The sequence below is a fragment of the Papio anubis genome, chromosome 5, assembly GCF_008728515.1.
Source record: "Papio anubis isolate 15944 chromosome 5, Panubis1.0, whole genome shotgun sequence".
NCBI lineage: Eukaryota > Metazoa > Chordata > Mammalia > Primates > Cercopithecidae > Papio > Papio anubis.
The window spans coordinates 125,315,487-125,331,919 of record NC_044980.1 but is presented as its reverse complement, the minus strand read 5'-3'; the positions used below and the strand labels follow the sequence as shown (position 1 = coordinate 125,331,919).

Sequence of the window (16,433 nt, the reverse complement as noted above, 5' to 3'; positions counted from 1 at the left end):
CATATTTCATCGAACTTTCTTCCATTAGTTTTAGCATCTACTGTTTCTTACCTGAATAAATTATTATGATAGCTATCAAATACAGGCATACCCCATCTTACTGTGCTCTTCAGAGGTGTGTGGCAACTCTGCATCTAACAAGTCTATTGGTGCCATTTTTCCAACAGCATGTGCTCACTTTGTGTCTCTGTGTCACATTTTGGTAATTCTCACAACATTTCAAACATTTTCATTATTATTGTATCTGTTATAGTGATTTGTGATCAGTGATCTTTGATATTACTACTGTAATTGTTTTAGTGTGCCACAAACCATCCACATATAAGAGGTGAACTAAATCCATAAATGTGTGTATTCTGACTGCTTTACTGACCTGCCATCCCCCGTCTCTCTCCCTCTCCTTGGAACCTGATTGACTGAGACACAATAATACAGAAATTAGGCCAATTAGTAACCCTACAATAGCCCCTAAGTGTTTAAGTGAAAGAAGAGTCAAAAGTCTCTTGTTTTAAATCAAAAGCTAGAAATGATTAAGCTTAGTTGAGAAAAGCATGTCAACATCCAAAACAGGTTGAAAATTAGGCTTCTTTTATCAGTTAGCTGAGTTGTCAGGGCAAAGGAAAAGTTCTTGAATAAAATTAAAAGTGCTACTTTAGTGAACACATAAATGATAAGAAAGTGAAACAGCCTTACTGCTGATATGGAGAAAGTTTTAGTGGTTGGGATAGATTAAACCAGCCACAACATTCTCTCAGGCCAAAGCCTAATCCAGAGCAAGGCCCTAACTCTCTGCAATTCTGCAATTCTACGAAGGCTGAGAGAAGTAAAGAAGCTGAAAAGAAAAGTTGGAAGCTAGTAATGGTTGGTTCAAAAGAAGCTGTCTCCATAACATAAAAGTGCAAGGTGAAGCAGCAAGTGCTGATGCAGAAGCTGCAGCAAGTCATCCAGAAGACCTAGCTAAGATAATTGATGAAGGTAGCTACACCAAACAACAGATTTTCAATGTAGACAAAACAGCCATCCATTAAAACTTAACCTAAAATATCTAAGGTATGCCTACAGTAATTTTCTAATTCCATTATTCCTTTTATATTAGTTAAGGTTCTAGTATAAGAAGCTTTGCTCTTTCTCCATTTTTTCCCCCCATTTTCTTGTATCAGTATGAACTCATAGATCCCTTCCGTGGGCTCCAATTCCCCACCAGGCTGTCACAGCTTGTTTTTGTGGATGCCTTCCTCACTCAGCCACACCTAATGGATTTTGGACTGAATTATTCAGGAATTAATATTCCTCCATTAGTTATGCTGAGAGTTTTTATCATGAATATTAAATTGAAATGCTTTTTCTGTGTCTATTGGTGCTCACATGATATTTCTTTTTTATTCTGTTAATGTGGCAAATTATACTGATTGTTTTTCTTTTTCTACAATCTCTCTAAGCATGATCTAGCTGCATCCTACACATTTTTACATGCTATACTTTTGATTCATTTAAAGTATTTTTTCTAATTTCCCTTGTGATTCGTTTTTGATCCATGTAATATTTTAAAGTGTGCTGCTTAATTTTCTAATATTTGGGGATTTTCTGGTTATTTTTCTGCTACTGATTTCTAGCTTAATTCTGGTGTAGTCACAGAATACATTATCTATGACTTTACCAATAGATACAGAAAAAGCATTTCAATTTAATACTCATTTATGATAAAAACTCAGCATAACTAATGGAAGAATATTAATTCCTGAATAGTTCAGTCCAATTTATTGACACTTGTTTTATGGTCCAGAATGTTGGACTATCTTGGAGAATGTTCCACATGCACTTGAAAATAACGTGTATTCTGCTGTTGTTCAATTGAATGTCCTATAAATGTCAATCAGGTTGATTTGGTTAACAGTGTCGTTAAAATTTTCCATATACTTACTGACATTTTATCTGCTTCTTCTGTTTCTCTATTGAGAGGGGTATTGAGATCTCCAGCTAAACTTGCAGAGTTGTGTATTTCTTCATTCTGTTTCATAGGTTTCTGCCTCATTTATCTGTAAGTTTAACATTTAGAATTTTTGTGTCCTTGCAGTAAACTGACATCTTATCATCATAAAATGTCTCATTTTCCCTAGTTCTGATGTATTCTGTCTGGTATTAATATGGTCACTTCAGCTCTCTTTTCATTAGTCGGCACAGTATTTTTTTTCCCATCCTTTTGCTTTTAACCTATGTGTACCATTATATACAAAAGCAGTTATTCCATTTACATAATTTGGGTTTTTTAAATTATTTTCTATTTTTCTCATTATGCTTATGTTTTTCCTTTATATCTATGAGCATATTTATAAGATTTATAATACGGTTTTAGGGTTCTTATCTACTAATTCTATTATTTCTTTCATTTTGGACCTGTTCATATGATTGATTTTTCTCTGGTTATGGGTCCTATTTCCCCACTTCTCTGCTTGTTAACTTTTGATTGTGAATTTTGCATTGTTGGGTGAAAGATTTTGTTTTATTCCTTTAATGAGTATTGAACTTTGTTCTGGCATGCAGCTAAGTTTTTTGAGCAACAAACAGTTGGATTCTTTTGAACTTTTGTTTTTAAGGTCTGTAAAGGGGGGCCTAGAGCAGCTTTTACTCTAGGACTAATTTACAATCACTTTTCTTCAGCCTCAAAAACTTCCTTTAACAATTACTATAATGCAAGCCTGTCTGTAACAAATTACCTCTACCATTTTTTTTAAATCTGAAAATTTTCTCCATTTCACCTTCAATTTTCAAAGAATATTTTTGCTGGATATAGTTTAACTTTTATTCCCCAACACCTTAAAGGTGCTGTCCCACTGTTTTCAGGTTTAGATTGCTTTTCCTAAGAAGTAATCATACTCATTATTCTTTCCCTCTGCATAATGTGTTACTTTTTCCTCCACCTGTTTTTAAGATTTTATCTTTAGTTTTGAGCAATTTGAATGTAATGTACAACATAGGTATGTTTATGCTGCTTGTGATGCATTCAGCTTCTTGGGTCTTTTTTTAACAGTTTTTATTATTCTGTTTAGATGTCTTCCCACACATTATGTCCATCTTTTCCTTTAAGTCCTTGAGCTTATCTATCATAGCTTTAAAAAAATCTAGCCAGGTGTGGTGGCTCACGCCTGTAATCCCAGCACTTTGTGAGGCCAAGGCAGGTGGATTACAAGACCAGGCTAGCTGATACAGTGAAACCCCATCTCTACCAAAAATACAAAAAAAAAAAAAAAAAAAAAAAAAAAATTAGCCGCACATGGTGGCGGGCACCTGTAGTCCCAGCTACTTGGGAGGCTCAGGAAGAAGAATTGCTTGAACCTGGGAGGCAGAGGCTGCAGTGAGCTGAGATCGCGCCACTGCACTCCAGCCTGAGAAACAGAGTGAGACTCCATTTAAAAAAAAAAAAAAAAAAAAAAAAAAAAAAAAAAAATCCCTTGTCTGCTAATTCCAAAATCTGTCATCTCTGGATCTGTTTCTACTCACTTTTCCCTTCTTGTGTGTAGACCACATTTTCTTTTGCATATTCCCACTAATTTTTAAAATTATATTCTGCACATTATAGATGCCACATTGAAAGCTTGGATTGAGCAGACTTCCTTTAAAAAGTCTTGAGTTTTGTTCTAGCAGCCAGTTGATTTACTGGCAACTCAGCTTGATTCTATCAAAACTTGGTTTCAGTATTTGTTAGGTGGGCCTTTCTGAGGTCTCAAGTGAACACTGGAGAGTTCCACAAGGTCACTCCATTCTGGCATATCAGGACTCAAATGTCTTGCAGCACTGTGTGACCCTTAGAATACACCACTCACAGCCCCACTTCCCACTTTGATAGTTGTTCTCTGCTAGGCCTCATTACATCTCATCCTATACATGGACAGCTTAGTATTTGGCCAAAGACTCAAAAGATCCTTATGCAGACTTCTGGTACACCATCTCTGCACAGCAACCCTACTTCAGTACTCTAATCTACAATTTCCAGTCACTTTAGCAAATCCAAAATCCTATCTTTGCTTCATTTGCCTAGTGATGCCCAATTCTGCCCAGCTCTCTATTGGATTCCAATTCCATGTGCCAAAGTTTACAAAATGTTTCTAGGTAGAAAGCTGGAATGAATGCAGAATCACCTTTTATGTTTTTTCTTTCTCAAATAATATAGCCCTGCATTATCTGTTGTCCAATGCCTGCAAATAGTTGTTTCACATACTTTTCCAGTGTTACAGTTATTCATCTTGAGAGTATAAGTGTGACACTCATTATTTTGTTGCAACCCAAATCAGAAGTACTGGATTCTGCTTTGAAAAAAAAAAAAAAAAATCAGGAAATATTATTTGTTGACTTTTTAATGACTTCTTGGCATGAATTTAACTTTGATATTAATTCAATTAATCACTCAATAAAGATTTACAGGCACTTTGTAGGTTTCATGTGTTGTTTTGGTTCAAAATGATAGACTTTTTTCCTCTGGAGCATGGAAGATAGGTTAAATGTAGAGAAGGTATGCTAAACACCATCATAAGTGAAGTACAGAATAATCTGGGAGTACAAGGCAGGGGCATCTAACCTATCTAGGAGAGCTCAGGGAAGGTATTCTAAAGGAAGTGCATGTTTAAATGAAACCTGACAGATGAGTAGGAGTTAACCAGATGAAAAGATCTGAGTCACTACGTGACTACAGAAATTTCAGAATGTTTGGCATAGAAAGTAGGGAAAAGAGGAATACCATCACAAAACGTTTCAGAAATTAACAGCCTTCTAAACATGGTAAGGCTTCTGGACTTAAGATGATGGCACTAAATGATTTGAACCAGGGGAACTGCATGAAGTAGATATGCATTTTAGAAGAATTATTTTGTCTTTAGGGTGAACAGAGTGAACTGAGTCAAGACATGAAGCAGGGAGTAATCGAGGAGAGTTAGGAAGGCAGCCTGGACAAGGGTTTTAGCATTGAGGATGGAGGTAAAGTGACTACTCAGAAACAGCCTCTTAGGATACAGATATTTCAATGAGGAGGTGGCCAAAGGTCAGTATAAAGTTTTGAAAGCCCAGAGACTGGACTCTGTCATTTCATTATAAGGAGAGTGTTCTGCTGAGGGTTTAATCCACAGCAGTTAAACCAAGGAACTATGTATTTATACAGCAAAAAAATAATTTGTTTACACTGTTCCTGACTAGCAAGCCAAATACACATATATTCGTTCTCCATGGTATCTACCTTTCGAGGACCTAGCTACCTGGCAAACATCAAATTAGTAAACAGAATTCAAGCAAGGGCTATCTTGTAGCATTTCTATCACCATATTGTTGTTGACACTCTTATTGAAGAAGAGTCACTTCAAAAAGTGTAATTTAGATTGAATTATTAAAACAAAGAAATGTGTATTATACTTCAGAACAATTTCTATCAAAAATAAAATAAAATAAAAAATAAGAAAAACCCTTCTTTCTCCAAACAATCTAGCTGTAAAACCATTAGGTGGAGCAGAAGAAGCTGTGCGCTCATGCCAGCTGAAGGTTAAGGCACCTAAAACTCAGTCTAGAGTGGAATAAATGAGCTTGAGTAGGCTGAGAAGGGTACCCTCATGGGAAAGAGCTTAGCACAGAGTTTCAAGAGTCCAATGGTATCAGAGTTCCAGCAGGATGAAAGAGGAATCCACGAATAGGGAGGATCCAGCTCAGAAGCAGTGTCCACGCCAGGGAATAGCATGTGGATTCAGAGCCTGATAATGATGAGAAGGGGGCCCATGTGAGGGGTAAGTCGGCTAGGGGGAAGTCAGATCATAGAGTAGAGAGGGCATTCTTGCAAGAAGCCGCCTGGTATAAAGTATCAGACTGGGAAGAGTGACCCTCTCAGTGACACAGATCTGGGGAGATTCAGCTCACAGAGTATAGTTGGCATCCCTGTAAGAGGTCACCTGGTATCAGAGAAGGGTGGGGAATGAGGACGTGATCCAGCACCGGAAGTCAAAGTCTATACAGAACAGGAAAGCATCCTGTGAGGGAGTCAGAATGAAGAGTCAGAGCCTACACAGGGTAAGGAAGACTGGCATACAGGGATGGAGTCAGCCCATATCGGGTGCTAGAGCCCTGATGCAATGATGAGATATTGATTACATACAGGAGGATTAAGTCAATATATTAAGATTATAGTTGTATTAGTACATTCTTGCACTGCTATAGAAAAAAACCTGAAACTGGGTAACTTACAAAGAAAAGAGGTAGTTGGGCGTGGTGGCTCACGCCTGTAATCCCAGCACTTTGGGAGGCCGAGGCGGGCGGATCATGAGGTCAGGAGATCGAGACCATCCTGGCTAACACGGTGAAACCCAGTCTCTACAAAAAATACAAAAAATTAGCCGGGCACAGTGGTGGGCGCCTGTAATCCCAGCTACTTGGGAGCTGAGGCAGGAGAATGGCGTGAACCCGGGAGGTGGAACTTGCAGTGAGCCGAGAGTGCGCCACTGCACTCCAGCCTGGGCGACAGAGCAAAACTTCATTTTAGAAAAAAAAAAAGAAAAGAGGTTTAATTGGCTCACGGTTCCACATGCTGTACAGGAAGCAAGACTGGGGAGGCCTCAGGAAACTTACAATCATGGCAGAAGGCAAAGGGGAAGCTGGCACATCTTACATGGCTGGAGCAGGAAAAAAAGAGTAAAGGGGGAATTGTGACAGATTTTTAAACAACCAGATCTCATGAGAACTTACTATCATGAGAACAGCAAGGGGGAAATCCACCCCCATGATCCAATCATCCCAACCACGTCCCTCCTCCAACATTGGGGATTACAATTTGAGATGAGATTTGGAAGGACAGAAATCCAAACCATATCATTCCACCCCTGGCTCCTCCCAAATCTCATGTCCTTCTCACACTGCAAAATACAATCATCCCTTCTCAACAGTCCCCCAAGTCTTAACTCATTTCAGCATTAACTCAAAAGTCCACAGCCCAAAGTCTCATCTGAGACAAGGTAAGTCCCTTTGGTCTATGAATCTGTAAAATCAAAACAAGTTATTACATCCAAGATACAATGGGGGTACAGGCATTGGGTAAATATGCATGTTCTAAAAGGGAGAAATCAGCCAAAACAAAGGGCTACAGGCCCCATGCAAGTCCAAAACCCAGCTGGGCAGTCATTAAATTTTTATTTATTATTATTATTTTTTTTTTGAGACAGAGTCTCGCTCTGTCGTCCAGGCTGGAGTGCAGTAGCACGATCCTGGCTCACTGCAAGCTCCACCTCCCAGGTTCAGGCTATTCTCCTGCCTCAGCCTCGCAAGTAGCTGGGACTACAGGCACCTGCCACCACGCCGAGCTAATTTTTTGTATTTTTAGTAGAGATGGGGTTTCACTGTGCTAGCCAGGATGGTCTCGATCTCCTGACGTTGTGATCTGCCTGCCTCAGCCTCCCAAAGTGCTGGAATTACTGGCATGAACCACTGCACCCAGCCAAATCTTTTTTTTTTTTTTTCTTGAGACGAAGTCTCGCTCTGTCACCAGGCTGGAGTACAGTGGCATAGTCTCGGCTCACTGTAACCTCCGCTTCCTGGGTTCAAGTGATTCCCCTGTCTCAGCCTCCCGAGTAGCTGGGACTACAGGTGCGTGCTAGCACGCCCAGCTAATTTTTTGTATTTTAGTAGAGGCGGGGCTTCACCATGTTGGCCAGGATGGTCTTGATCTCCTGACCTCTTGATCCGAAAATTTAAAGCTCCAAAATACTATCCTCTGACTCCATGTCTCACATCCAGGCCACAGTGGTGCAAGAGGTGGGATCCCAAGGCCTTGGGCAGCTCTGCCCCTGTGGCTCTGCAGGGCTCAGCTCCCATAGCTGCTCTCAATGGCTGGTGTTGAGTGTGTGTAGCTTTTCCAGGCACACAGTGCAAGCTGTTGGTGGTTCTGTCATTCTGGGGTCTGGAGGATAGTGGCCCTCTTCTCACAGCTCCACTGGGCAGTGCCCCATTGGGAACACCATGTGGGAGATCAACCCCACATTTCCTCTCTGCACTGCCCTAGTAGAGCTTCTCCATGAGGGCTCTGTCCCTGCAGCAGACTTCTGCCTGGACATCCAGGCATTTCCATACATCCTCTGAAATCTAGGTGGAGGCTCCCTAGCCTCAACTCTTGTCCTCTGTGCAACCACAGGCTTAACATCATGTGGAAGCTGCCAAGGCTTACAGCTTGCAGCCTCTGGAGCAGCAGCCTGAGATGTATCTGGGGTCCTTTTAGCCATGGCTCGAGCTAGAGTGGCTGAAACACAGGGAGCAGTGCACTTTAATGGGAGAGGCTGCTGTGAAGGTCTCTGAAATGCCTTCTAGCCATTTTCCCCATAGTCTTGGCTATTAAACATTCTGCTCCTTTTTACTTACGCAAATTTCTGCAGCCAGCTTGAATTCCTCCCCAGAAAATGGGTTTTACTTTTCTACTACATGGTCAGGCAGAACGTTTTCCAAACTTTTATGCTCTGCTTCCCTTTTAAATATAAGTTCCAGTTTCAGATCTCTTTGCTCACACATATGAGCTACACTGTTAGAAGCAGCCAAGCCATGTCTTGCATGTTTTGCTGCCTGGAAGTTTCTTCCACCAAATACTCTAAATCATCTCTTTCTAGTGCAAAGTTCCACAGATTCCTAGAGCAGGGGCACAATGCTGCCTGTCTCTTTGCTAAAGCATCGCAAGAGTGACCTTTACTCCAGTTCTCAGTAAGCTCCTTATCTCCATCTGAGACCTCCTCAGCCTAGACTTCATTATTCATATCACTGTTAGCATTTTGGTCAAAATAATTTAACAAGTCTCTAGGAAGTTCCAGACTTTTCCTCATCTTCCTGGCTTCTTTGGAGCCCTCCAAACTGTTCCAACCTCTGCCCATTACCCAGTTCCAAAGTCACTTCCACATTTTCAGCTATCTTTATAGCAATACCCTCCTCTCAGTACCAACTTTCTGTATTAGTCTGTTTTCTCACTGCTACAAAGAAATACCTGAAACTGGGTAATTTATAAAGAAAAGAGGTTTAATTGGCTCGTGGTTCTGCAGGCTGTACAGTAAGCATGACTGGCTTTTCTAGGCTTCAAGAAACTTACAATCATGGCAGAAGGCGAAGGTGAAGATGGCACATCTTACATGGCCAGAGCAGGAGGAAGAGAGTGAAGGCGAAGGTGCTACACACTTTTAAACAACCAGATCTCATAAGAACTCACTCACTATCACAAGAACTGCAAGAAGGAAATCCACCCCCAATGATTCAATCACCTCCCACCAGGCCCCTCCTCCAACAATGGGGGTTACAATTCAACACAAGATTTGGAAGGACACAAATCCAAACCATATCAGTACTCAATTCCTTGCTTCTCATTACCTTCATTATATTTACCAAATCCCCAACCGTGGATAAACGCAACTTTCCAACTTACTCAGTGGTTGGGCTGAACAAGACTGAAAAAACATACATAATCATGACTGGCTGGTCTCTCTTTAAATTTTCACAAAACCCCTGACACTGTCATGTAATCCTAGAACACCTCCCTTAATCGATTTACTCACTGAGGTTAAAAACTACTCTATGTTTTCTAGGCTCAATCAACCCCTTCTGCCAATCTCAACCAGTAACTTCATTTCTTTTTTCATTGAGAATATAGAAGCAATCAAAAGAGAACTTATTCATTCTTTCACCACTAAAGTTTCCAATCATATACTCTGCCTAACATCCCTGTTACAATGCATAACAGTGATGTTCCTGGTATCCTCTCCGGTTGGGCAATGGATCTTATCTCTTTTTGCCTACTGAAGAATTGTACTCTGTAATTATCCCCTCTCCTGCATCAATGTTTCCGTCCAGAGTCACTCCCAACGGTCTATAAATACTCTAGTATATCCCGCTTTTAAAAACATAACAAAACGGCCGGGCGCGGTGGCTCAAGCCTGTAATCCCAGCACTTTGGGAGGCCGAGGCGGGTGGATCACGAGGTCAGGAGATCGAGACCATCCTGGCTAACATGGTGAAACCCCGTCTCTACTAAAAATACAAAAAACTAGCCAGGCGTGGTGGCGGGCGCCTGTAGTCCCAGCTACTCGGAGGCTGAGGCGGGAGAATGGCGTGAACCCGGGAGGCGGAGCTTGCAGTGAGCCGAGATCGCGCCACTGCACTCCAGCCTGGGCGACACAGCGAGACTCCGTCTCAAAAAAAAAAAAAAAAAAAAAAACAAAAAACATAACAAAACAACAACAAAACTTTCCTTTATCCTGTAAACCTCTTCAGCTACTGTCCTCTCTCTGTGTCCACTTACAACAAAATTTGTAAAATAATTGTTTCACTTCCTTATCTTTTCTCTGATTACTGGAACTGGTTTTGTCAAGAGCAACAAAGGACTCCACATATCCAAACACTCCTCTTCTTTCTTGAGCTATCAATATATTTTACACAGTTGATGATTTCCTCCTTATAACACTTTATTCTCTTGTCTTCCAAGACACCACCCTCTCAGTTTTCCTTACTTAACTAATTGCTCTTTTACTATCTTTTGCTAGCTTCTCCTCCTCTTCCCAATTTCCAAAGGCTTTGTCAGCTCTAGTGCTCTAGGTTCAGGTCTTGAATATCTTTTCCATATTCACTCTCTATTTGATCTCATCAGGCTTTAAAAGTTAACTATATAGAACTACCTGTATACATTAATGATTCCTAATTTTCTTTCTCCAGTCTTAATCTCTTTCCTGAACGATTTCTGTTTGCCAACTGGACATCTCCTTCGGATATTTAACACATATCCCTAATTCACATGTTTAAACCAGATCCACCCAAATCTTTTTTCCACAGTGCCCCTATTACAGTAAATGACAAAACTATTTTATCCAGTTGTTCAAATCAAAAACTTTGGAGTTAATGCTCGATGCTTTTACTTTTTTCAGACACCATTATCCAAACCATTAGCTAATTTGTTGGTTCTACTTTCAAAATACATACTAAATCCAAACAATTCTCACCGTTCTACCACTACCTTAATCAAGCCACCTATATTTCTCACCTGTATCATCACAAAATCCTCTTAAAGATTTGTCTCTGCCCTCCTACCTTTGCTACCTACAGATAGTCTTCTCTCAGCAACCAGACTGAGCACTTTAAGACATAAATCAGATCATGTTCTTTCCCTGCTCAAAATCTCCTAATAGACAGATTCCTATTTAAATAAGACTAGAATCCAAGGACCTACAGGATCTAGTCCCTTCTATCCTTCTAACTTCACTTTCTACCATTTTCCCTTGTTCTTCCTTGTGATTCCTTGAACACATCAACCATGCTCAGTAACTCCGCACCTAGACTGAATAGAATGTCTTCCTCCCAGATTTCGAACAACTCATTCCTTCTTCAATGAATATTTAAAAAGACAACTCTGATTACTCTGTGAAAAAGAGAGAGATTCAAGAATGAGGGCAGGAAAACAAGTTAGGAGACGATTCTAATAGTTGAAAGGGAATATGATGGCGGCTTGGAACAGGAACACAGTGGCCAACGGAATGAAGTAGACAAATTCTGACATATTTTAGAAAGGTAAGTAAGAATTGCTTATGTATGGATGATGACATCATTTACAAACCTGGTGGGGGTCGGGTACTGAGGTAGTAACAGAGCTGAGAATGTAGGCAGGAAGTGTGTACAAGGAATCGAGAGTTCTGTTTTGAACATATTAAATTTGAGATGCCCATTAAATATCCAAACGAGGCCGGGCGCGGTGGCTCAAGCCTGTAATCCCAGCACTTTGGGAGGCCGAGACGGGCGGATCACAAGGTCAGGAGATCGAGACCATCCTGGCTAACCCGGTGAAACCCCGTCTCTACTAAAAAATACAAAAAACTAGCCGGGCGAGGTGGTGGGCGCCTGTAATCCCAGCTACTTGGGAGGCTGAGGCAGGAGAATGGCGTAAACCCGGGAGGCGGAGCTTGCAGTGAGCTGAGATCCGGCCACTGCACTCTAGCCTGGGCGACAGAGCGAGACTCCGTCTCAAAAAAAAAAAAAAAAATATCCAAACGAACAGCTAGACATATATGTCTAGATCTAAGGAAAGAAGTCAGGGTTAAATATATAAATGTGAGAGCACATAACCAGTACTTAAGGCCGTTAGACTGAATAAGCTCATCCAAGAGAGATAGGGAAGAGGGTTAATGCAAAGATGGCCAACTCTTGTGTCACATTGGCTTTCAGAAAATCAAGCAGGTTGGGTGTGGTGGCTCAAGCCTATAATCCCAGCACTTTGGGAGACTAAGGCAGGCGGATCACCTGAGGTGAGGAGGTCGGGACCAGTCTGGCCAACATGATGAAACCCCGTCTCTGCTAAAAATACAAAAATTAGCCCGGTGTGGTGGCACCACCTGTAATCCCAGCTACTCGAGAGGCTAAGGCACAAGAATAGCTTGAACCCGGGCGACAGAGGTTGCGGTGAGCCAAGATCATGCCACACTGCACTGTACTCCAGCCTGGGTGACAGAGCAAGACTCCGTCTCAAAAAAAAAAAAAAAAAAAAAAAAATATCAAGCAAAGGTAGATACAACAAAGACTAAAGTATAATACGCCAGTGAGAAAGAAGAAAACGATGAGATTATAGTGTCACAAAAGCCAAGAAGGAAATTTTTTTTTTTTTGAGACAGAGTCTCGCTCTGTCGCTCAGGCTGGAGTGCAGTGGCGGGATCTCAGCTCACTGCAAGCTCCGTCTCCCGGGTTTACGCCATTCTCCTGCCTCAGCCTCCCGAGTAGCTGGGACTACAGGCGCCTGCCACCTGCCCTGGCTAGTTTTTTGTAGTTTTTAGTAGAGACGGGGTTTCACCGGCTTAGCCAGGATGGTCTCGATATCCTGACCTCGTGATCCGCCCGTCTCGGCCTCCCAAAGTGCTGGGATTACAGGCCTGAGCCACCGCGCCCGGCCAAGAAGGAAATATTTTTTAAAAAAGAAATAGCCAACTGTGTCAAATCTGACGAGATGTTAATGAGAATTAGAAATTGACCACTCTATCTGGCTCATAGAAATTATCGGTAACCTTACAAGAGCACTTTTAGTGGAGGAAAAAAAGAAAACCTGAATGGAGTAGACTGAGGGAAAAATGGGAGTCAACGAAGTAAAGGCGATGAGTACATACAAATTTATGAATTTTGCTATATATTGGAACAGAGAAAAGGTAACGGCTAGAGGGTGAATTGGAGTAAAGGGAGAGTTTTTTGTTTGAAGACTAGAGCTACCATAGCATGTTTATATGCTGATGTGAATGATCCATCAAGAGAAACTGCTGATCCAGGAGAGAGAAAGAAAAACTGAAGGGGAAAATCCTTGGGTGGATAAGATGGATCAATGAGATCTACCCTCCAACGAGCCTCCAAGATGTTTAGATAAAACAACAACAAATTTATCCTTAACAGACAAGAAAAAACAGTATGTACACAGTATGTACACTAGTTTTGCAGATTTGATTGGAAAATAAGAGAATTTTCATTTGATTCTTCCTATTTCTCAATAAAGTACAAAGCAAGATCATCAATTAAGGAAAGTAGATTGTAAATTTAAGGAGAAAGAAGGTGGGAAATAGTCATTATAGAGAGGACTCAGTAAATGTACTAAATACTATTACATTTCTAAGAGGAAAATTCATACTTTCATAATTACAGAGTTTAATCACACAAAAGTGGAAACAAATAATAACAGGGAGTCAGTTAATAAACTATAAGATATAAACTCAATGGAATACAATTTAGTAACTAAAAACAATAAAATAGAAGTATAAAATTATATTAATGTGCTAAAGTATGTATGTGTAAATGCATTTATATGCTCACATAGGCATGGTTTCATAAGCAGAAAAAAGCTTGGAAGAATACATAACAAAAACATAGTGGAACTGGGGTCAGGGAGCAGCGAGAGAGGCACATGATCCCACTAAAAACAAATAAACTATATATATACACATACATATATGTATTGTTTCATTTCTATATGTGCAAAAACAAACCTATAGACCAAATTCTATGTCCTTACATACACTAATAGTATAAACATCATAATTCAAACAATGATTCATACACAAAGATTTTATCATGGTACTTTTTTTTCTAGACAGTGGGTCTCACTATATTGCCCAGGCTAGCCTTGAACTCCTGGGCTGAAGCAATCCTCCCATCTCAGTCTCTAGAGCTGTCTGGGAGTACCCGCACACACCCACATGCCTGGCTTATCATGGTACATTTTAATGAAAAACTAAAAGCACTTTAATGTAAGAAAATTATAGAACTATTAAAGTGTTCATGAACTTTTAGAAAATATCTCAGACATACAAAACAGTATAAAGATTAAAAGAAGCACTCACATACCAAACACCCAGATGATAGTTTTTTAATGACATGGGACTTCATGATAAGGTTAAGTGGGGAAAAAAAAACCCAGCATACAAAATTAAGAGTATGACATCAGCTATATAAAACAGTATACAAAGGAGGAGGAAAATACATGAAAATGTCAACAATGATTACTACTGGGTGCTAAAACTGTGTGTGGCTGACTTTCATCTCTCTTTATACTTCTTCAATGCCAAGTTTTCTACAATAAGCTACTATCATTTTTATAATTATAAAAATACAACATTGTACTAGCACCATTACCTTGGGATCATGTACAAATGTATTTCCTTTGGTTCCAGGAGGGAAATCTCCAGTACAGATATATTTTAGACATTCAATGATGGTCTGAAGAAACAGAAAATTACATCACTTCGTTATAAGAGAATCACAGAAGTTTATCATAAAATATGAATTCATTACAAAAATATTATTTATCATGGAAACTATAAAAGATGGATAAAATCTGACATTATAAAACCTGTAATAAAGATTTGATTAAGTGTTTAAAGAATCATTGCTGTAAGTTCACAGAAATGCTATATAACTAAGAAGTTATCCTAACACGAAGAATTGTTACTTGAGAAAAAAATAATTATTTTCAACTGAAACCCTTTAAACTAATTTAAGTTAATAATAAGAATAGCTAACAGTTAAGTACTGAATTGTACTAAGCGCTCTTACATATATTTATTTAATTCTCACATTAACTCTAGGCTGTAAAAACTTTTTGTCTGTTTGAGACAGGGTCTCACTCTGCTGCTCAGGATGGAGTGCAGCTGCATGATCATGACTTACTGCAGCCTTGACCTCCTGTGCTCAAGCAATCCTCTAGCCTCAGCCTCCCAAAGGGCTGGGATTACAGTCGTCAGGCACCGAGCCCAGCCTGTAGAAACTTTTTTTTCTGAGACAGAGTCTTGCTCTGTCACCCAGGCTGGTGGAGTGCAATGGCATGATCTCGGCTCACTGCAACCTCCGCCTCCTGGGTTCAAGTGATTCTCCCCCCTCAGCCTCCCCAGTAGCTGGGATTACAGGCGTGCGCCACCATGCCTGGCTAATTTTTGTATTTTTATTAGAGATGGGGTTTTGTCATGTTGGCCAGGCTGGTCTCGAACTCCTGACCTCAGGTGATCCACCCGCCTCGGCCTCCCAAAGTGCTGGGATTACAGGCGTGCGCTACCGTGCCCAGCTGTAGAAACTATTTTTAATCCCCATTTTATGAATGAGAAAACTAAGGCACAGAGCAGTGAGGTCACTCGCCAACAGTCAACTAACAAACGAAGCAAAAAATTTGTATTGAGGCAGCCAGTCCTCATATACACTACACAGTACTACTCTCCCTTCTGCTAGTATTTAGTACAATGCTAAGTACATAACAAGCATTCAACAAATAACATTTTTACAAAAACAGAAGTAAACAAGTTTGACATTCAATTCTCAACCTCTCTTTCTACACTCTTCGCAAATCCTTCCTTTAGACTCTTCTCCCTGCTATACTGACATTGTCTTGCTTTTTCTTAAGCCACTCTTCCTGACCAAAATGCCTGTTATTCTTTCCATTCAAATTTCTAAATATTCCCAGGGCTTTAAAAGAAATAAGTCAGTCGTGCACCAACTTTAAATTGTTGACTGGGTTTTAAGAACAAAAGTTTTCCAAGTTAAGTGCCACTATAAGTTACATTTTTAAATTAAGTCATTTATTTTCCATGTAACATGCTTGGACAGTTGGCATACCTGGAAACTCTTTAGTCATATATATATCACTTTATAACTTTTAAAAGAATTCTTGTGTGGGACAACTAGTGGGTAGTGAATGCTATGCTTTGAAAGCAAAGAGACAGCATTAAAAAACATCAATACAGACCAAAGGGCATCCAGTGGGAACTGAACTCTGAGTGAGCTGCGACAGCTCCCTGTCTCGTGGGATTCTTAAGTAAACCTTGTCCCCAGGACAGGCACCGACAGCCTTCAGGGACTGCCTCAGGCTAACTCCTAAGGTCGCTGTAGCCTACAGGCCACGCCCCGAGGCACTTTAAGGGCCTACACCTGTGGAGCCC

The 16,433-nt window shown here is 40.4% G+C and overlaps 1 protein-coding gene across 4 annotated transcripts in view; it reads right to left on the bottom strand.

Moving 5' to 3' along the window:
- RAD50 (RAD50 double strand break repair protein) overlaps positions 1-16,433 on the bottom strand; it is an 86,773-nt gene that overhangs the window by 69,716 nt on the left and 624 nt on the right. For 3 of the 4 annotated variants that reach the window (XM_009209045.3, XM_009209046.2, NM_001169034.1), the window contains exon 2: positions 14,641-14,724. In XM_009209045.3, the coding sequence (XP_009207309.1) occupies positions 14,641-14,724 (84 nt within the window). Of the gene's footprint in view, positions 1-1,921; positions 2,037-14,640; positions 14,725-16,433 lie in introns of those variants that run through there. The other variant, XM_021939179.2, reaches the window with a different exon arrangement.